This window comes from Mytilus californianus, unplaced genomic scaffold (assembly GCF_021869535.1).
Source record: "Mytilus californianus isolate M0D057914Y unplaced genomic scaffold, xbMytCali1.0.p SCAF_26, whole genome shotgun sequence".
Taxonomy (NCBI): domain Eukaryota; kingdom Metazoa; phylum Mollusca; class Bivalvia; order Mytilida; family Mytilidae; genus Mytilus; species Mytilus californianus.
The window spans coordinates 2296041-2313321 of NW_026262675.1; the positions used below are offsets into that span (position 1 = coordinate 2296041).

A 17281-nucleotide genomic window follows, 5' to 3' on the forward strand; every position below is an offset into this window, starting at 1 on the left:
ATTCCAGTGCTTGTATTTCCAATCATGATTTCCTTGATAGAGGGTTGCTGCTCACAAGTAAGCTTTTAAACCATGATCCAAGTGGTGAAGTTGAACTCATTCCTTTCGTAAATTTTACGGACGCCATCACGAGTTGGTTGACCCTAATGGAATATCTGTTTCACAGATGACGACGAATATGTTCCAATTGTCGTAAGCACGATCCCGTCCTCTTTTCCTCGAATATGACCTATCGAATTAGGCTGGTCAGCGGGTTTGTACTTACATGAGCAAAGCGACGGGTGCCACATGTGGAGCAGGATCTGCTTACCCTTCCGGAGCACCTGAGATCACCCCCGGTTTTTGGTGCGGTTTGTGTTGCTTGGTCTTTAGTTTTCTATGTTTTGTTTTGTGTTCTGTTGTTTGTCTTATGGTGTACTGTTACACCACTGTCCCATGTTAGGGGAGGGTTTGGCGCCATCAAACTAGTTTTATCCCGTCACATTCTTTATTGGCCTGTCCCAAGTAAGGAGCCTGTAGTTCAGTGATTGTCATTGGTTAATGTTAATGACATATATTTGTTTTTCGTAAATTGTTTTGTTATAAATTAGGCCGTTAGTTTTCTCATTTTAATTGTTTCATATTTTTCATGTCGGGGCCTTCTATAGCCCACTTCATTTGAACTTTGGTTGATATTTGTCTCATTGGCAATCACACCACATCTCCTTATTTTTATATGCTATACCGTCTGATGCGGTTTCTGAGTCATCGATCTTCAACTTCCATTTTACAGAATACTTATATATTCTAACACATAATGACCATGTATATATGAAATATTTGTCGCATTTTTCTAGGGAACTACATATAAGAGCGTCCTGAAATTTGTTATCGAGCAGTATGATATACTGTGTGATGCGTTTTCTGATTTGTCGCTCATCGTCTTACTGCTTATCGATTACTTATATATTCTAACAAATAATGGCAAAGAATGAAGTTGTCGTCGCATTTGTCAAGGGGACTTTCTGACATATGTTATCAGGCGTCATGTGAAAATGTTTTTCCCGTGATTTGCATTTTCAGATTTAAAGGGACATTAGCTACGAAATATAAAAAAAATAAAATATTATTTTTTTTTTGTTCAATCATTAATGAAAGTGAAATAGGGAAATAATAATTCGCTTTTAGCAGCCAATTTTGTTCAATTTTGTCATGAAGATAAGCTATAAAACATTGATGATGAATTATTCACTGGCAAATGAATAATTCGACCTCATTAAAATCTGTATTCATGTGACCTTCAATTTAACCTTTAGCTGGAGATGGGTTACGCATGTATTCAGCTATTAAAAGGAAAAGAATGTCAGCATTGAAATTGAAACTATGATGAACCATTTAGTTGACTGATTCGATCCACAAAATATCATTCTTATACAGGTAAAAACGATGACAAACATACTTTCTAACCTACAATATGAAATCAAACAGACTTAGAAAAATCCAATTGCGCGTGGTTTCTGTCTATTTATGTCTATTTATGTTTATATCGGGATATATGACTGGCGTCGGCAGTCTTCGGAGGTCATCTTTATGGTTAATTAAATGACGTCTAGACAAAATACACATGAAATGTTGATACATATTATCGAGTCCATGCATTGTTAATTGTTTATTTTAGACTTTTTGTAATTTGGATATGCGTTTTAGTATGTTATAAATTAAATATGAGAATTTGAGTAAAATCGGTGAACATGAATTTGACAGTTAATGCGCCTTTAAGTCGCATACATATCTTGTTTACCGATTACTTATACTTCTAACACATAATGGTCGTGTATAAAGTATTTCTCACTTTTTTCTAGGGAACTATAAATAAGAGCGAACTGAAATTTGTCGTCAGGCTTCAAGTGGACATGCTTTATCGTATTATATGCTTTCAGATTCATCGCTCATCAACTCATGTTAACGAATGCTTAAAGTGGAGATATCATTAGTCAGCAGTAGCTCATTGTTTAACTGTTATTTCTGTGTGTTTATTTATTTTATTACTAGTCCTAGTTGAGATATTTTTTTTATAATTTAACTTAAGTTAGATCAGGCTTATAAAGGCAAACAAACGTCTAAATTAATGGAGATATGTTAACCTGAGTTATCACTTGGTCGATTTCACTGATGGTGGACGTTTCGTCATCGGGATTGTCACAAGCCCTGTAATTAGCATTTTTGTGTTGACATGAAATATCGTTGATATGTTCAGTTTCTGTAAATTAACTTCATATAAAGTTTTAAACTGTTCGAAACCCAAAGGTGTTTCTAACCTCGGGAATAGATTGCCTTAGTCGTATTTTGGCACTCCTTTTCGGAACTTACCGTTTTTAATGCTCTTCTTTACTTTGTATTTGATCTGTCTTATTATTTTGTTTTATTAGAGTGCCACTGATATGTCTTAAGTTGACGGGTTATACCAAATTATTAGCCTCGTATCTTTGATGAGTTTTTTTCTTATTTTAAAATAAAGATTGCATGATCGTATTAATTTTTGTATATATGTATTTGTTTAACTTCCCTGTCTCTTTAACCTTTTTGTGTTTTTTTATGGATTTTCTATCCCAGAACTAGATTACTTTAGCTTTATTTGGCAAAACAATTCGGAATTTTGGGTCTTAAATGCTCTTCAACTTCGTACTTTATTTGACCTTTTAAGTTTTTTTTTATTCGAGCACGTCGTCGGCGTACAAAATTTCTATCAATAGGTAATTGTTTCCTTCTGCATTTTGTCACAGATTTTCCATGATTGACAATTGTAAAACATAGTATTGCTTCAAATTAATGCAAAGTGTGAAGGACTCAATTTGATAACCACAAATGAGTAATAAAATTTGATGTCAGTGGCAATCATTTCTCTCGTAGACGGAATGATATATGTTTAAGAAAAGTATTTCCAATAAAATCCGCATTAATAAACATTGGTTTGAATAATGATATTGATTTCAGTTAGTAAAGAATATGGTACGTATGTAGTAATATTATATACAGTGTTTTTGGAGTATTAGATGACCAATATCATGAGCTTTATAACGTTTTTTTCAATGAGAATTATCAATGTTCCAAGTAGATTATACTTTTTGCGTCGGTATACAGCCACTTTTGCTACCACTCCTTTTCAACTAACTTTATCAACAAGCAGTTGTATTTCCATATGACGTTTACTTGATTTATTGTCAACCTTCTATGCTGCCTTTTTACTAAATCGTGGTTGACTAGAATTTACTGTTAGGACATTGTATTTTCGTTTAAGGCAAACATTTCAATTGTTATAAAAATAACATGTTACACAGTGTATTCGTCTTGCATGTGAAACTGAGAAAATATATACATGTAGATGTACAACCAAATCATTAATTTTTTTCTACTGATTGAAAATATCGTCAATACCAGTAGGTAATTTGGCAAATCAATGTTTGAATGTAAAACCATTAAGCAGTTGGTTCTGCTCGTCCAATCCTTTCTCTATCAGATGACGATTGACGAAGTCGTCTGTTTCTATGGAAACGCAATATTCCCAGAGCAACTTGCAACAGGAAGAGTAAACAAGCAGTCCAACAAGCAATCTGAAAGATAACAATGAGCTGGTGACATAATCAGGTAATCTAGATAAATATAGCTACTGCTATGTCATTTTGAAATGACAGAGAGGAAAAACCTATGCGACTTGCGACTTGAGATCAGCCTGGTTTTTAGCGTCACTGGTTGGTCTTGTGTGGACGAGACGCACGTCTGGCGTATTGAATTTTAAGCCTAGTACCTTCTGCTAGCTATTATTCGTGTGTTTCTTTGTCCTATATGTTCTCCCGTTTATTTGTATTGTGGTCCTGTCATGTGATGTTGTCGTTTTGGTGTTGTGTTTGACGTTGCCATAAAAGCGGGAGGTTTGGCATGCCACAAAACCAGGTTCAACCCACCATTTTTTTCTTAAAATGTCCTGTACCAAGTCAGGAAAATGGCCATTGTTATATTATAGTTCGTTTCTGTGTGTGTTACATTTTAATGTTGTGTTTTTGTTGTGTCGTTGTTCTCCTCTTATATTTGATGCGTTTCCCTCAGTTTTAGTTTGTAACCCGGATTTGTTTTTATCTCTATCGATTTATGAGTTTCGAACAGCGGTATACTACTGTTGCCTTTATTTTACATGGTCTAAGGCATATTTACCTAACTTTGATGAAAGAAACTCAAACAGCTGTTACATGAAAAAAATCTCCTTCGCACGCTTCACAAAACCTAAACCCATGAAACCTTCAATGCTATTCTTATATAGTAGTGAGACATTGAGACTTTTGACTTGTTACAAAATCTTTCACTTAACTGCAAGCTTAAGATGGCAATGAAGTAAGCGGAGTACTATGAACATATTAAAAACTGTAACTGGCAAATAAATCTAACAAACGCTGTTATGATTAAGCCGACAATCTCATTATAGAATACAGAAAACACTAGAAAAAAAACCTTTAGTCGATAAAAAAAAACCAAGATACTTTTTTTAAGATAACTTGGAAGGGAATAACGAATGAATAAGCAAATAATTCGGAGAGACTAAATATAACAATTTCGAAAAAAACAAACAGACCGAAAGAGAAAAAGTGAAGAAATACAGATAAGAGAGATTTCATGAATGAATAAACAATAAATGTAAAAGTATATATTAGAGCACACATTTCAATCGCAGGGAAACTTTCAACAGCTTCCACACATATGACACCAAACGTATCGCTTAAATTCGCTGATATATGTTCAGATTAATTACGCAGAGACAAGAGTGAGAACAAAGATGGGTATATTAATGGACAGCTATAGTAATAAAATGAGCTGAAAAATACTACTACATGGCATTTAGTCTAGTAGCAAGAAAATACCACAGTATTAAGTTACTGGTCTGTATAAAATTCATTATTTCTTCTGCTCGTTTTTAGATTTAAGCATTCTTTTCTCATTCCAGCAACAATTTATGTTGTGCCTAAGGCCAGCTGAGTGAATCTGCAACAGCTAGTTAAGAGTATTCGACGCAGTAAAGTAAACTATAGCAATTAAACACTCAACAGTTATATAACTAGTAACTTGCCTGACAGTTAGGTACTCACCATTTCAACAGCTGGTAACTTGTCTGAATAATCAAATCGGTTTAGACAGCAACTAGAAGTTAAGCCTGAACGTGCAGTACTTACCTGTGCAACAGTCAGTAGATTTGCATAGTTTCCTGGTGTAAATTTGTCTGAAGTTCCCGTATTTGTCCATTTTATGTTTTTTCCATCACCGCAGCTTCATATTTATAGATTAAAAAAAGTAGTAACAGTAGTAGAATTGTTATAAATTAATACACTTTCACACTCCCTTTTAAAAAAAAATATGTATGAAACTCTTTTTTTTTTATGATATTTGGCCGAAAATTTTGACGATATTGGCTAAAGTGACAAACATTATTTGTTTTTAATTTTTACCTTTCTCATTGTCTAGTGTATATTCAAGGATATCATCGTCTTCTCTAAATTATATACTGCTGATGTATTAAAGGGGCATTAGCTACGAATAAGGCAAAAATCTTATATTTGATTTGTTGGTTTTAAACATTTATAAAAGTTGAATATAGAAATAATATTTCGCTATTAGCAGTCAGATTGGTTTAAATTCGTCAAAATAAGCTAAAAAAAAGGATCAATGGTGTATTGTCGGTTTAGAAGCCAATATTTGAACTCATTTAAATCCGTATTCATGCAACTTTCAATTTGACCTTTAGTGAATATGGTTGCGTATGGGGTCAGCATGTTCATTCATTAAAAAGACAGGAATGTCAACATTGAAAAGTAAAATAAGGGAGACACTATGAATAACCATTTCGCTGACTGATCCGGCTCACAAAAAAAAATCATATACATGCAAAACGATGATTTACATATCTTTTAACCTATAACGTGAAATCAAGTAGACCTAGTAAAATCCGATTGCACGTGCATGTCTGTCTATTTGTATTCATATTTATGTTTATATCAGGTTATATGACCGTCGGCAGTCTTCGGAGGTCGTTTCGATGGATATTTTTTTTATAATTTGATGGCGTCTAGTCTAAAAAAAAAACGCACAAAGTGCTGATACATTAAAGCGATCCCATGCATTGCTAATTGGTTCTTTTGGATTTTTTTTTGTAAATTGAATATACGTTTTACGGTGTTATAAATACAATTTAAGAATTTGTTGTCTAAATAACATACAGCAGACATCTTTGAATTATTATAAAGAAATATTCTGACATTTAATCAACATAAAAATAAAAAAGATGGTATGATTGCCAATGAGACAACTCTACACTAGAGAACAAATGAAGTAGAAGTTAACAACCACAGGCCACAAAACAAGTTCTTTTCTGTTAACAGTTTTCGATGTTGCAGTTTTGACAAAATATCAATACTCCTGTATATATGCTAAAAAAGATAAGAGCATATACAAGAAGTAAACAGATTATCAGATTTCGTGTTGTGTTGTGTTGATTCCAGTATTGGCTCCTTAATTTATTATTAAAGTATTATTTTTTTCGAACGATGAACGTGATTTACATTACAATTTTACGTGAAAGAAATGAAACGACATAAACATACCTCTTTACATCCGAGTATTCTTTTAACCGATCGCAAAATACTTTATAACCAACACTTATCATGCTTGCACTGACCAATACCATCACGCTTAGAGTAGAATTTATCAATATAAATGGCATGACCCACATTTCTGACCTGCAAAAAGTCCAAACACAAACATTTCAATGCTACTTTTAATAAATAAATTGGAGATCGAGATAAAAAAAAAAGGCTAGTTTAACCCTGGCATATATTCATGGAGTTTGTTGTTAATGGCCTTTGTTAGTTTCTGATGAATGTGTTCACAATTCGTTTTAGATATCGACGAATTACAATTTTACATGGATCTGCCTATTATTGAAGACCGTATGTTGACCTCTTGATGTCGTTCGTTGTTTGTTGCTTTTTGTACCAACAGAAGCCACTATCAAAATAGAATAACACCAAGACTCTCTCTAGGTGGCTGGCTGAATACAGGAGTTGCACTTGGGCTTATTTGTTTATGAGACTACGACAGAAGGGTTGAAAGAGACTTTTCTGGAATGAAAGAATTTCACTAAGAATCACTTTTGTTTTTTTTATTATTTTTTCTTTTCATTTTTTTTTTTTGAAAAAAAAGGGGGGGGTAAGAGTCTCACACACAAGACCTAATTTATTTTAATTGCAAGAGGCAGTTTTAATCTCGGTTTTAATTTTGCTAAATGGTGAATGATAATACTATCAATATGAATTAATATTAATCTTCAATAATAATGGTAGAGTCATGGTTTATGTGGAATGGAAGAGTCGTTACAAATATTTAACAATCGCCTTAGTTAATAGTGTAGAGACGAAAAGTCGTTATAACAATACATAAAAGAGGGATAATGTGAAATTACGAAATATATAGTACAACATTTCATAGCAACTGCCTACATCTGACACCTACGAAAGCTCCCTCGCCATTACTGATTAAATTAAATCCAGACGCACAAATAAAAAAGTGGTCACTACATACCCAATATTTATGTTTGCTCTTGATTTCCGAACTGCATATGCGTTGTAACAACCGAGTGTTAGTCCATAAAATATACATGCAAACACACTCATATAGACGGGGAAATTACAGTTTGCTCTACTGCTTGACCGCATCCTAAATTTAAAATTAGCATCCCCTTTTTCAAAGTCTGCATAAAGTATGCATATTCCATCAAAATTGATCTGAAAGAGAAAAAGATTTTTTGGGAATGCAACAAAACTAAAATCAAAATCATTGAAATCGCACAGTCTTTTCCAATAACAGCCAGTGAATGAAATAACATTGACATCTTATATCGATCTAGAAGATATAAATTGGATTAACGGTAAAACAAAAAACAACTGTACTGCTTTGTTTACTATAACATTGAAACTGCTTTCATTGTTATAAGTATAATATAATTTCCCGAATTCCCTCTATGTTCCAAAAATAATGTTCAAGCACGCCGGTATGCTCTTTATCACGGAAACTTCCAACATCAAAATATTGTTTAAATTTTGTGTGAATGTGTGAATTCAAAAGGTTTACTGGTTGAGGTTAAAAGATAAAAAAGGAAAATATTTCTACATAAATTAACAAAAAAAGAGCATGAAATTAACAAAAAACGCATGAAGAGTTATTTACATTTTCTTCAATAATGGTTACTCGTTAAAAGGTTTTACTATTTTTTAAAGTGTTTATTTTAGGTCGCCTTGGTTTTTCGACATATATGTGCGGTCTTGTCGATTTATTCGTTTTGTTTGTTTTCATCTGAACAAGGTTCGTTTGAATTTGCTTGGTGACTAATTCACAATGTTATTCTTTGCTGCAAATTAATTGATTTTGCTGATATTTTTTCTTGAACTATTCTTTCTAGATTTATATCTATATAGAAAATTGGTATTGACGTGTTTTAGTGACGTATACAAGTTGTAGAAAAATAAATTGAGTTTGTCACGTACATTTCAGTATAGCAGTATTTTAATGTTATTAACTGCACCAGATGCGTATTTCGACAATAAATGTCTCTTCAGTGATGCTCGAGGCTTTGAAAATCACAATCTTATCAAAAATATGAAGAGCTTATAAACCAAAAATGACAAAAAAAATAAGCCAAAGTCGGGCAAGGAATTATAGCTTTGCGTGAGGGAGATATATTCCTTAATTTAAAATATTTTCCAAAATTTTGCAAAAGCAAATTTTAATAACGCAAAATCCGTATTTTCATTTGGGTACTGGCTGCTAGGCTTGTGATACCCTTGGGACTAACAGTCCACCAGCAGAGGTATCGACCCAGTGGTAGTGATAATAACACAGAACTAAAAAATTCTGCTGTTCTTACGTTTTTTATACCAAGAGGAAAATGTTTACTTCAATTTATATAGTAATTCTTTTTTTATATATATTTTAATCTGTTTTTATTACAACTATTTAACAAAATGTTATCTGAGAACTATTAATCAATAGCGACCTTGCGGAAAATGTTCCAAACACTAAATAGTCCATTTGTCAGTGTTTGCAAGAGCATTATTTTTTTAGATAGATTTCCAACTGAATCGCTTCGTGTTAGTATGTTGTGTATCCCTGTTACATGATTTAATATTTCTACAAATACATTTAAAACTGACTTAGGATTCTAAGATAAGGTTTATATGTGAGCTATAAAGGTTCTTGAGGGGGGAATGAAAAACAACACTAAATGTCATGCGTCCGAAGCGTTTTTCTAGATTTACCTTCATCAGGACGCTCAAAGCCAAATATTTGAAAACCAAGGATGTACAAGAACCGAAACAGTTGGAGAGCTATATGACCAAAAAGGACCTGAAAAAAATAACCAAATCCATCCAAGAACAACTTTGCCTGAGGGGGTTGTTTCTTTATAATGAAACCTATTTTATAATAAAAACAGGAAAACGCTTTAACTTTGAGAAACTGTAATAGTATTACTAGCATTACACAACAAAGTCTGCAATATAGAATTTAGATTAAGCACAAAATGTATAGTCAGAGACATGTCTCTGGTATAGTTAATAAATACGACAAGTTTTATGTACACACAAATTTGCATAGTTAAATGTGTTAACATAAATAAAATTTAATAGTATTGCACAACACATTTTGAAATATAATTTATAAAAGTTAAACACAATGAATAATTCATAAAATGACAGGTAATGTACTGAACAAATATATTTAGTCTTTTTGCAAATTGTCAATGCAATACACTTCACACTACTGTCGAATGGCAGTCTGTTGTCGAGGTTTCTGTACTTCTCGGATGTTGGCCATTGCGTTCCTCCAGCTGCTTCTTGTACTGGTTGGCTTCTGTGTTGTATTGAGTCTTCTTGAAAATTTCTATCGGTATGTAGATGTTTGGATGCGCATGGTGACGTGCTTCTTTAGTTTGCTGTGACATCCCTCTAAGTGATTGTTGTTGGTGGTCCTTCAGTGCTGAAGTGGTTCCATTGTTAGCAGTTGTTTTCTTCTCCCCGCTATTCGATGACGAAGTCGACGAAGGCTATTGCTTGTATGGCAATTTATTCGGCGTCTTCAAGTGTAGTAAACCATATACATCTTTTACTTGCTCTGCTGGGACCAAGGGTAAGACTGTCACACCAGTAGTCATCGTGGTACCAAGTCCTTTGATCTGATTGTGGTTCCATAAAAAATGGGAATCCTTCAACCATAAACTCTGTCGCGCAGTCGGTAAATGTTGTAGTAGCGGGTACATTGTCAGGTTCATCTGTGGCTTTCATGGTTGAAAGCCAAACATCTCACAGAGAAATTATTAACAGTTTGTATAAAACTTAGCTCTCGTGATTATTGATTGAAACAAGAAAATGCATTTATTTGCTAGAATCATTTTTTTCTTCCATATCAAAATTTCAGAGATAAGTATTTACAAAATAAAACAATAAAGAAAATAGATAAAAAGAAATTTTAAAGTGCACTTAACTTATTCTTAAGTTTCATTATTTTACTTTTTGTATATTTTGTTTTAGAATTTTACTATCGATTTAGATAAATTTTGTAAAATTTGTCAAAATAGTAAAAGTTTCTTTTATTAAAAATATTTGTCAAATTCAATGCATTTTCCTGGTGAATTTTATAAGATATCTCCACAAAATGGCACATATTGTTATACATATTTTGCACATTTTAATTAATTTAATATTAGAATAATTAAGTATCCTTTATATGTTTTTACAGGTAAAATGCAGGTAATAAAAATATGACTATAATTCAGAAATAAACTAAAAATAAAACAACAATACACCTATGTTTTTATAAGCCTGCAATTAAATGTAGGCAGACCAGGATTTTTCAAATGTTGGAGGATCTTGAATAAACCGTTTAATATAACTTCATATTCGACTTTTTAATAATGAAGTATAAATACTCTTTTAATACATTTCATCTTGCAATTATAACCTGAAACAAAAATACTTATCATTTGTTTTTTAACAATTTAACAATTTGTTGAAGAAAATTGATTAAAAAAGATAATTAAAAAGTATGATTAATATATTATAATCAAACAGGGTCCTTAATAAATACTATATTAATACAAATTAATACATTAAGACTGCTTTCCAATAACATTAACTCCAACTAGCACCACAGATGTTCTTTACTAACTTCGGAACAGCTATAAGTAATTCCGCCCAACGAGCAGTTGCCAACATCATCTTGAGAAGCTGATTTTTCCACTACACACAAAGATTCTGGAGAAAGACAAAGAAATAGGCATTCGCCACCACATACAAAGACGACGACCTCCGACCACTGGTATAAGACGTGCTGCAGTCTTACTCCTTGTCTCACCAGAGTTAGTTGAAGGTGTGTGATTTACTACACTTGAAGACGCCAGAAAGATTGCCATCAACTAGACGTCTTTCATCGACTATGTCACCGAGTTCTGGGTAGATGGAAACAACCGCTAACATTGAAAACACTTTAACAACAAGAGATCACGCACCAACAATCACTTAGAGGGATGGCACAGCAAACTAAAGAAGCATATCAACCATGCGCAACTAAACATCAACATCCTGATAGAAATTCTCCTGAAGACTTAATCCACTACAGAAGCCAACCAGGTACAAGTAGCAGCTTTCGGAACTCAACGACCCACATCCAAGAAGTACAGAAATATAAACAACAGACTGTCAACACAGAATGAACACTTTCTTCGAGGTGAACTTACTGTCCAGGACTACGCTTACCAAGCCATCTTCCTTCTCCACATGTTAATTCGACTATAGTGTGTAGTGTATTTAATTGATTTTATCTGAGATAACTATAGTATTTGATTAATTTCGTAATAGACTCAATGTATTTGTTTAGTACAACATTTCAGTACATATTTTTGTCGAGCCTGCGACTTTTGTCGCAGAAAGCTCGACATAGGGATAGTGATCCGGGCGGAGGCGGTGTGAACTAACTTTTTAAAAGCTTAATATTTCAAAAGGTAGAAGACCTGGATGCTTCAGACTTTGTATATAGATGCCTTATGATATGAAGTTTCTGTCTGTCATATGTCCATTGTCCTTGACCTCTTTTTCATGGTTCAGTGACTACTTGAAAAAAAGTTAAGATTTTTTGTAATGTTAATTTCTGTCTTATTATGAGTAAGAGGATAACTAAATTTGGTCCTCATGCCTGTCAGACAGTTTTCGCTTGACTTCAACCTCATTTCATGGATCAGTGAACAAGGTTAAGTTTTCATGGTCAAGTCCATATCTCAGATACTATCAGCAAAAGGTCTACTATATTTGTTGTATGTAATGATTGTAAGTTGTACATGTCCAACTGGCAGGTGTCATCTGACCTTGGCCTCATTTCCATGGTTCAGTGGTAAAAGTTAAGTTTTTGTGTTTTGGTCTGTATTTCTAATACTGTATGCAATAGGTCAACTATATTTTGTGTATGGAAATATTTTACGATGTACATGTCAGTCCGGCAGGTTTTATTTGTCCTTGACCTCATTTTAATGGTTCATTGCTTAATGTTAAATTTTTGTGTTTTGGTCCGCTTTTCTTAAACTTTAAGCAATAGGTCAACTATATTTAGTGTATGGAATGATTGTAAGGTGTATATGTCTGTCTGGCAGGTATCATCTGACCTTCGCCTCATTTTCATGGTTCATTGGTCAATGATCAGTTTTCCTAGTTAACTTTGTTTCTTAGGTACTATAAGCAATAGGTCAACTATATTTGATGCATGGAATGATTTTAAGGTGTAAATATCTGTCTGGCAAGGTTCATCTAACCTTGACCTCATTTTTATAGTTCATTGGTCAATATAAAATTTCCATCGTTTGATCTGTTTCTTTTACACTATAAGCGATAAGTCATCTATATTCGGTGTATGGAATGATTGTTTTAAAGGTGTACATGTAATTCCTGCTTGGTTTATCTGACCTTGACCTCATTTTCTTGGATCATAAATGTTAATGTGATACTTGTAAAACTTTATATTTAGGACTATCAACATAAAATCAATGGTCAATATAGTAGGCGAGACGTTTCAGAGTGTGCACTCTTGTATACATTACGTGTCATTCTGTTATGAATTATTCATTGTGTTAAGTTTCAAGAGTTTAAAGAGCAGAATTTGTTGTTTTATACTATTAAAGTTTCCCTAAGTAAATACATTTTCCTTTGTATAATTTCAAGATTTTATGGTGTATTTGTTCATTAGTTTTAATATTATTAGTTTTAATATTATCATTTTCTACGATTGTAAAATTGTTTCTTTGTAAATCAGTGTTATTTTTATATTAGTGCTCTTTGATAAAATAAATATATTTTTTTTTTCTGATTTTGACTTTTTCTCAACTATCAATCTGTCAGAGTAAATTTTGGCTGGATTCACAGAAACTCCAATTACATGTAAATTTCATTAATCCCTATAGTGCCAAGAAATCACGTTTCTCCGACAACAAGAAATTATTTACCTGTATACAAAAAAAATATCTAATGTTGAAGAAGCGTGAACACACCTGTTTTTACCACTTCCTCGTTTGTGTAATTGTTTTACCAATTTAAAATTCACCTGTGTATTCAATTTAAACCCGATTGTTTAACTTTATTAAATAGGTTTCATTATAATTACACCCCAGTTCTATTGTTATACTTCATGGTTTCTATTTCTGAAACATGCGTAAATTGAATAGATCTATTGTTACGAATAACAATGGATTTTGACCACAGGGTGTGACGAGCGGGGTTTCTGGAAACCCCTGCTTCTACACCCCGCAAACAAAGTCCATTGTTATTCGTAACAATAGAAATTGATTATTTTTTAAATAGCATGAACATAAGAAATCACTAATAGTGTCCACTACAAATTGTTTCATGATATTAAAAAAAAGCATTTTAGGAAATTCCAATAAGCATCTATATGGAATACAAAAATAATCCTTTAAATACTTTTTTACTTGAAGGTATTTTTTTTATCCCAGTCATATGTCTCTATTCTAAAGCATTGATCTTTAAAAAAAATGGGGATTCTAACCCCCGGACCCCCCCCCCCCCCCCGGTTATCCAGTGGCCGATCTGGGGTTAGGGGTTCTGCGGGTTAGACCCGACTTTTATTTAAAAGATCAATGCATTTGAATGGTTGGACCCCCCCCTTTTTCTCTCGAGTTGGGAACCCCCGGGATCAGCCCCTGATTGCCCCCAAAAAGGGAGTTTCCTATATCAAATATTGTATGTTGAGCTTGTCTGGTAGTCGGATTTTTAATGCAGACACACATATCCCTTAGTATTTTCGAATATGAATGTTTGTTTATTCTCGAGAAGAAGGGGAGGGGGGCTTTCGTTTTTTGATAAAATCGTAAGATATAAAATACAGTTATGATTACCTTTATTAAACTGATACAGGTAAGTACTTTGGGTTATAATATTGTCTTTGTCTTTAGTCTCTTATACCAAATCCAACGCTTGCCACAAAATGTCGTCCGTCTTATACCCGTCCATATTGACAACTGTATACCAGGAGTATGATGTATTTTTTGTTTGTAATAAGAATACACGAAACAGTTAACCTTGACCTGCTGATCCATATTAGCACATGGATTTAACGGGAATATGCAAAACAACTTTGACATTTGTAAAATATACTCACTTGTCAAAGTTTGAACGAAGATAACCAAAGAAAGGTTACTAGTGGGGTTTCATGTAATAAAATTTTTTTTTTTTTTATAAATCATGGTTTGATATTGTCAATAAATATGCTATCGTTTTTTTTTCATTTAATAATCAATGTTAACAAATATAGGGTTTAGAATGGGGTGTAAGTTAGTTATACACCTCGGGATACGGCGTGTCTGGATAAGAAACCCCTCCGGCCTCCGGCCGACGGGGTTTCTTATCCAGACACACCTATCCCTCGGTGTATAACTATTACAGACACATCCCCCTCAGGCAAAGTTGATATTTGATGGATTTGGTTATTTTTCAAAGTCATATAGCTCTCCAACTGTTTCAAGTTTCTCCAACAAGAAAATTTTGACATGTTTACAAAAATATCAAATGTTGGAGAAACGTGAACACACCTATTAAACATCGTATACAGATGACAATATACCTTCCTTAAAATAACCGTTTTAATTGTTTAATAAACACCAAGCCCATCTTTTGTTTGACACTAGTTGGATAAACGTGAGTTGGACTTTTCAAATGTTGGAGAACCGCGAATAAACCTCAAAACCTATCCGGAAAGTTAGAGACCAATCAGTAACAATTTTCTATGAAATCCATGAATAAATGTGTTACTATTTTATTCAAAATATTAAAGTATCAAATTTTGAACAAATTGATTGATCTTTTATTAATTTTTTGGGAGGTATAGTTTGCAGTCTCGTTGACATGCCTAACATCGGTTTTTATTCATATTCGATTTTTCCTGAAATATATCAAGATACCGACTGAATTCACGAATTAAGACTGTGCCAGAAGTTCAAAAAATCGGGGGACAATGGAAGACTGACTAACTAAAACATACCATTAACATAAACAAATGAACACATAACATACAGTTATCAAAACAACGGATACATGCAAGAAAACATCAGCACAAAACACTAAACTCTTGACAATATGAATTATGTTTTTACAGCATGCATTCCAGAATAAACAAACTGCGGAACAATGAATTAATCAATGGATATGGGAAAATAGAAAGCAGAAAGAAACATATGTCCCTTACATATTTATGTTGTGAATATGATATTATTAATTATAGCATGAAATTATATATAAAATCATGTTTGGAAAATTCACCTACCGTGTTAACGCCGACAGGAATAGATATTGCAAATCCAGATAAAAATATACAAAAATAAAGTACAGTTTGTACAAGCAACTGTATATCAACAACAGCCATTATATACCGGAACTTTGAAAACTACACATGCTATAAGGTGTATATTTAAAAATACAAACATGTTAATTTTAGATTTTTAAACTAACTACAAATACAAAAGACATCGAGCCACATGTTTTACGTGTCTTTAACATTATACTTTGTGTTTATTAATTCAGCAATTTTATTTACCTTTAAAGCGCGAAATTCTGTTGCTTTGCTGTTGCCAGTAAAAATCTAGTTTTATTATTAATTTTGTGAAAAAGTTTGACCTATGTTTTTGCAAGGGTTAGCATTGCTTTTTTTCGTATAGAACTTACTTATATTATATATCCGTATTAAATACAATTCAAATAATAATTTTCGTTGAAAATATATATCAAGCAGTTTGATTGAGTTATAAATTCAATATTATTAAAACTTTCACCTGCAGAAATTTAATCGTTTATCTATTTCTATGTTGTGATGTTACACTATTGTTTCAGATAAGGGTGAAGGTTGGTACCTATTAAAACGTTTAAACCCGCTGCATTTGTTTGCGCCTGTCCTAAGCCAGGAATCTGATGTTCAGTAGTTGTCGTTTGTTGATGTGGTTCATAAGTGTTTCTCGTTTCTCGTTTTTTATATAGATAAGACCGTTGGTTTTCCCGTTTGAATGGTTTTACACTAGTCATTTTTGGGGCCCTTTATAGCATGCTGTTCGGTGTGAGCCAAGGCTCCGTGTTGAAGACATAACTTTGACCTATAATGGTTTACTTTTACAAACTGTGACTTGGATGGAGAGTTGTCTCATTGGCACTCATACCACATCTTCTTATATCTATATAGAGAAGGAAACATGGTTTTGTGTGTCGCTTCTCCAAAAACCAGATTAAATTAATAAGTATGACACTGTGTCCAGAAGCTAACATTCCCAGTGAATTTTGTTTTCCGGTCACTTTTCATTTTCATTCTTTATATATAAAAATAACAAGATGAGATATGATTGCCAATGGGACAACTATGAACCAGAGACCAAATGACGTAGAAGTTACCAACTATAGGCCACCGTACGGTCTTCAATAATGAGCAAAACCAATACCGCATAACAAACTTTTAAGACCCTGACATGAAAAATGTAAAACAATTCAAATAAGGAAAACTAACGGCTTGATTTATGTACAAGACAATGCCAATATACATCAACTCACGACAACCACAGAATTACAGGCTCCTGACTTGAGACATGCATATACCTAGTGTGGCTGGGTTAAACTTGATTGCGTGCGCCCAACCATCCCAAAAGTTTGGACATTGGAATGACAGCACATTA

General features: G+C 33.1%; 1 protein-coding gene across 1 annotated transcript; it reads right to left on the bottom strand.

Moving 5' to 3' along the window:
* Window positions 1-2939: 2939 nt before the first annotated feature.
* On the bottom strand, window positions 2940-16034 carry LOC127732673 (transmembrane protein 179-like). Its single transcript, XM_052241837.1, has 5 exons — window positions 15892-16034; window positions 7600-7802; window positions 6624-6758; window positions 5199-5292; window positions 2940-3590 (listed from the first exon to the last, which is right to left on the bottom strand). Exons 1-5 carry the CDS (start codon window positions 15988-15990, stop codon window positions 3456-3458), a joined length of 666 nt encoding a protein of 221 aa, XP_052097797.1. The 5' UTR covers window positions 15991-16034; the 3' UTR covers window positions 2940-3455.
* Window positions 16035-17281: the final 1247 nt, after the last annotated feature.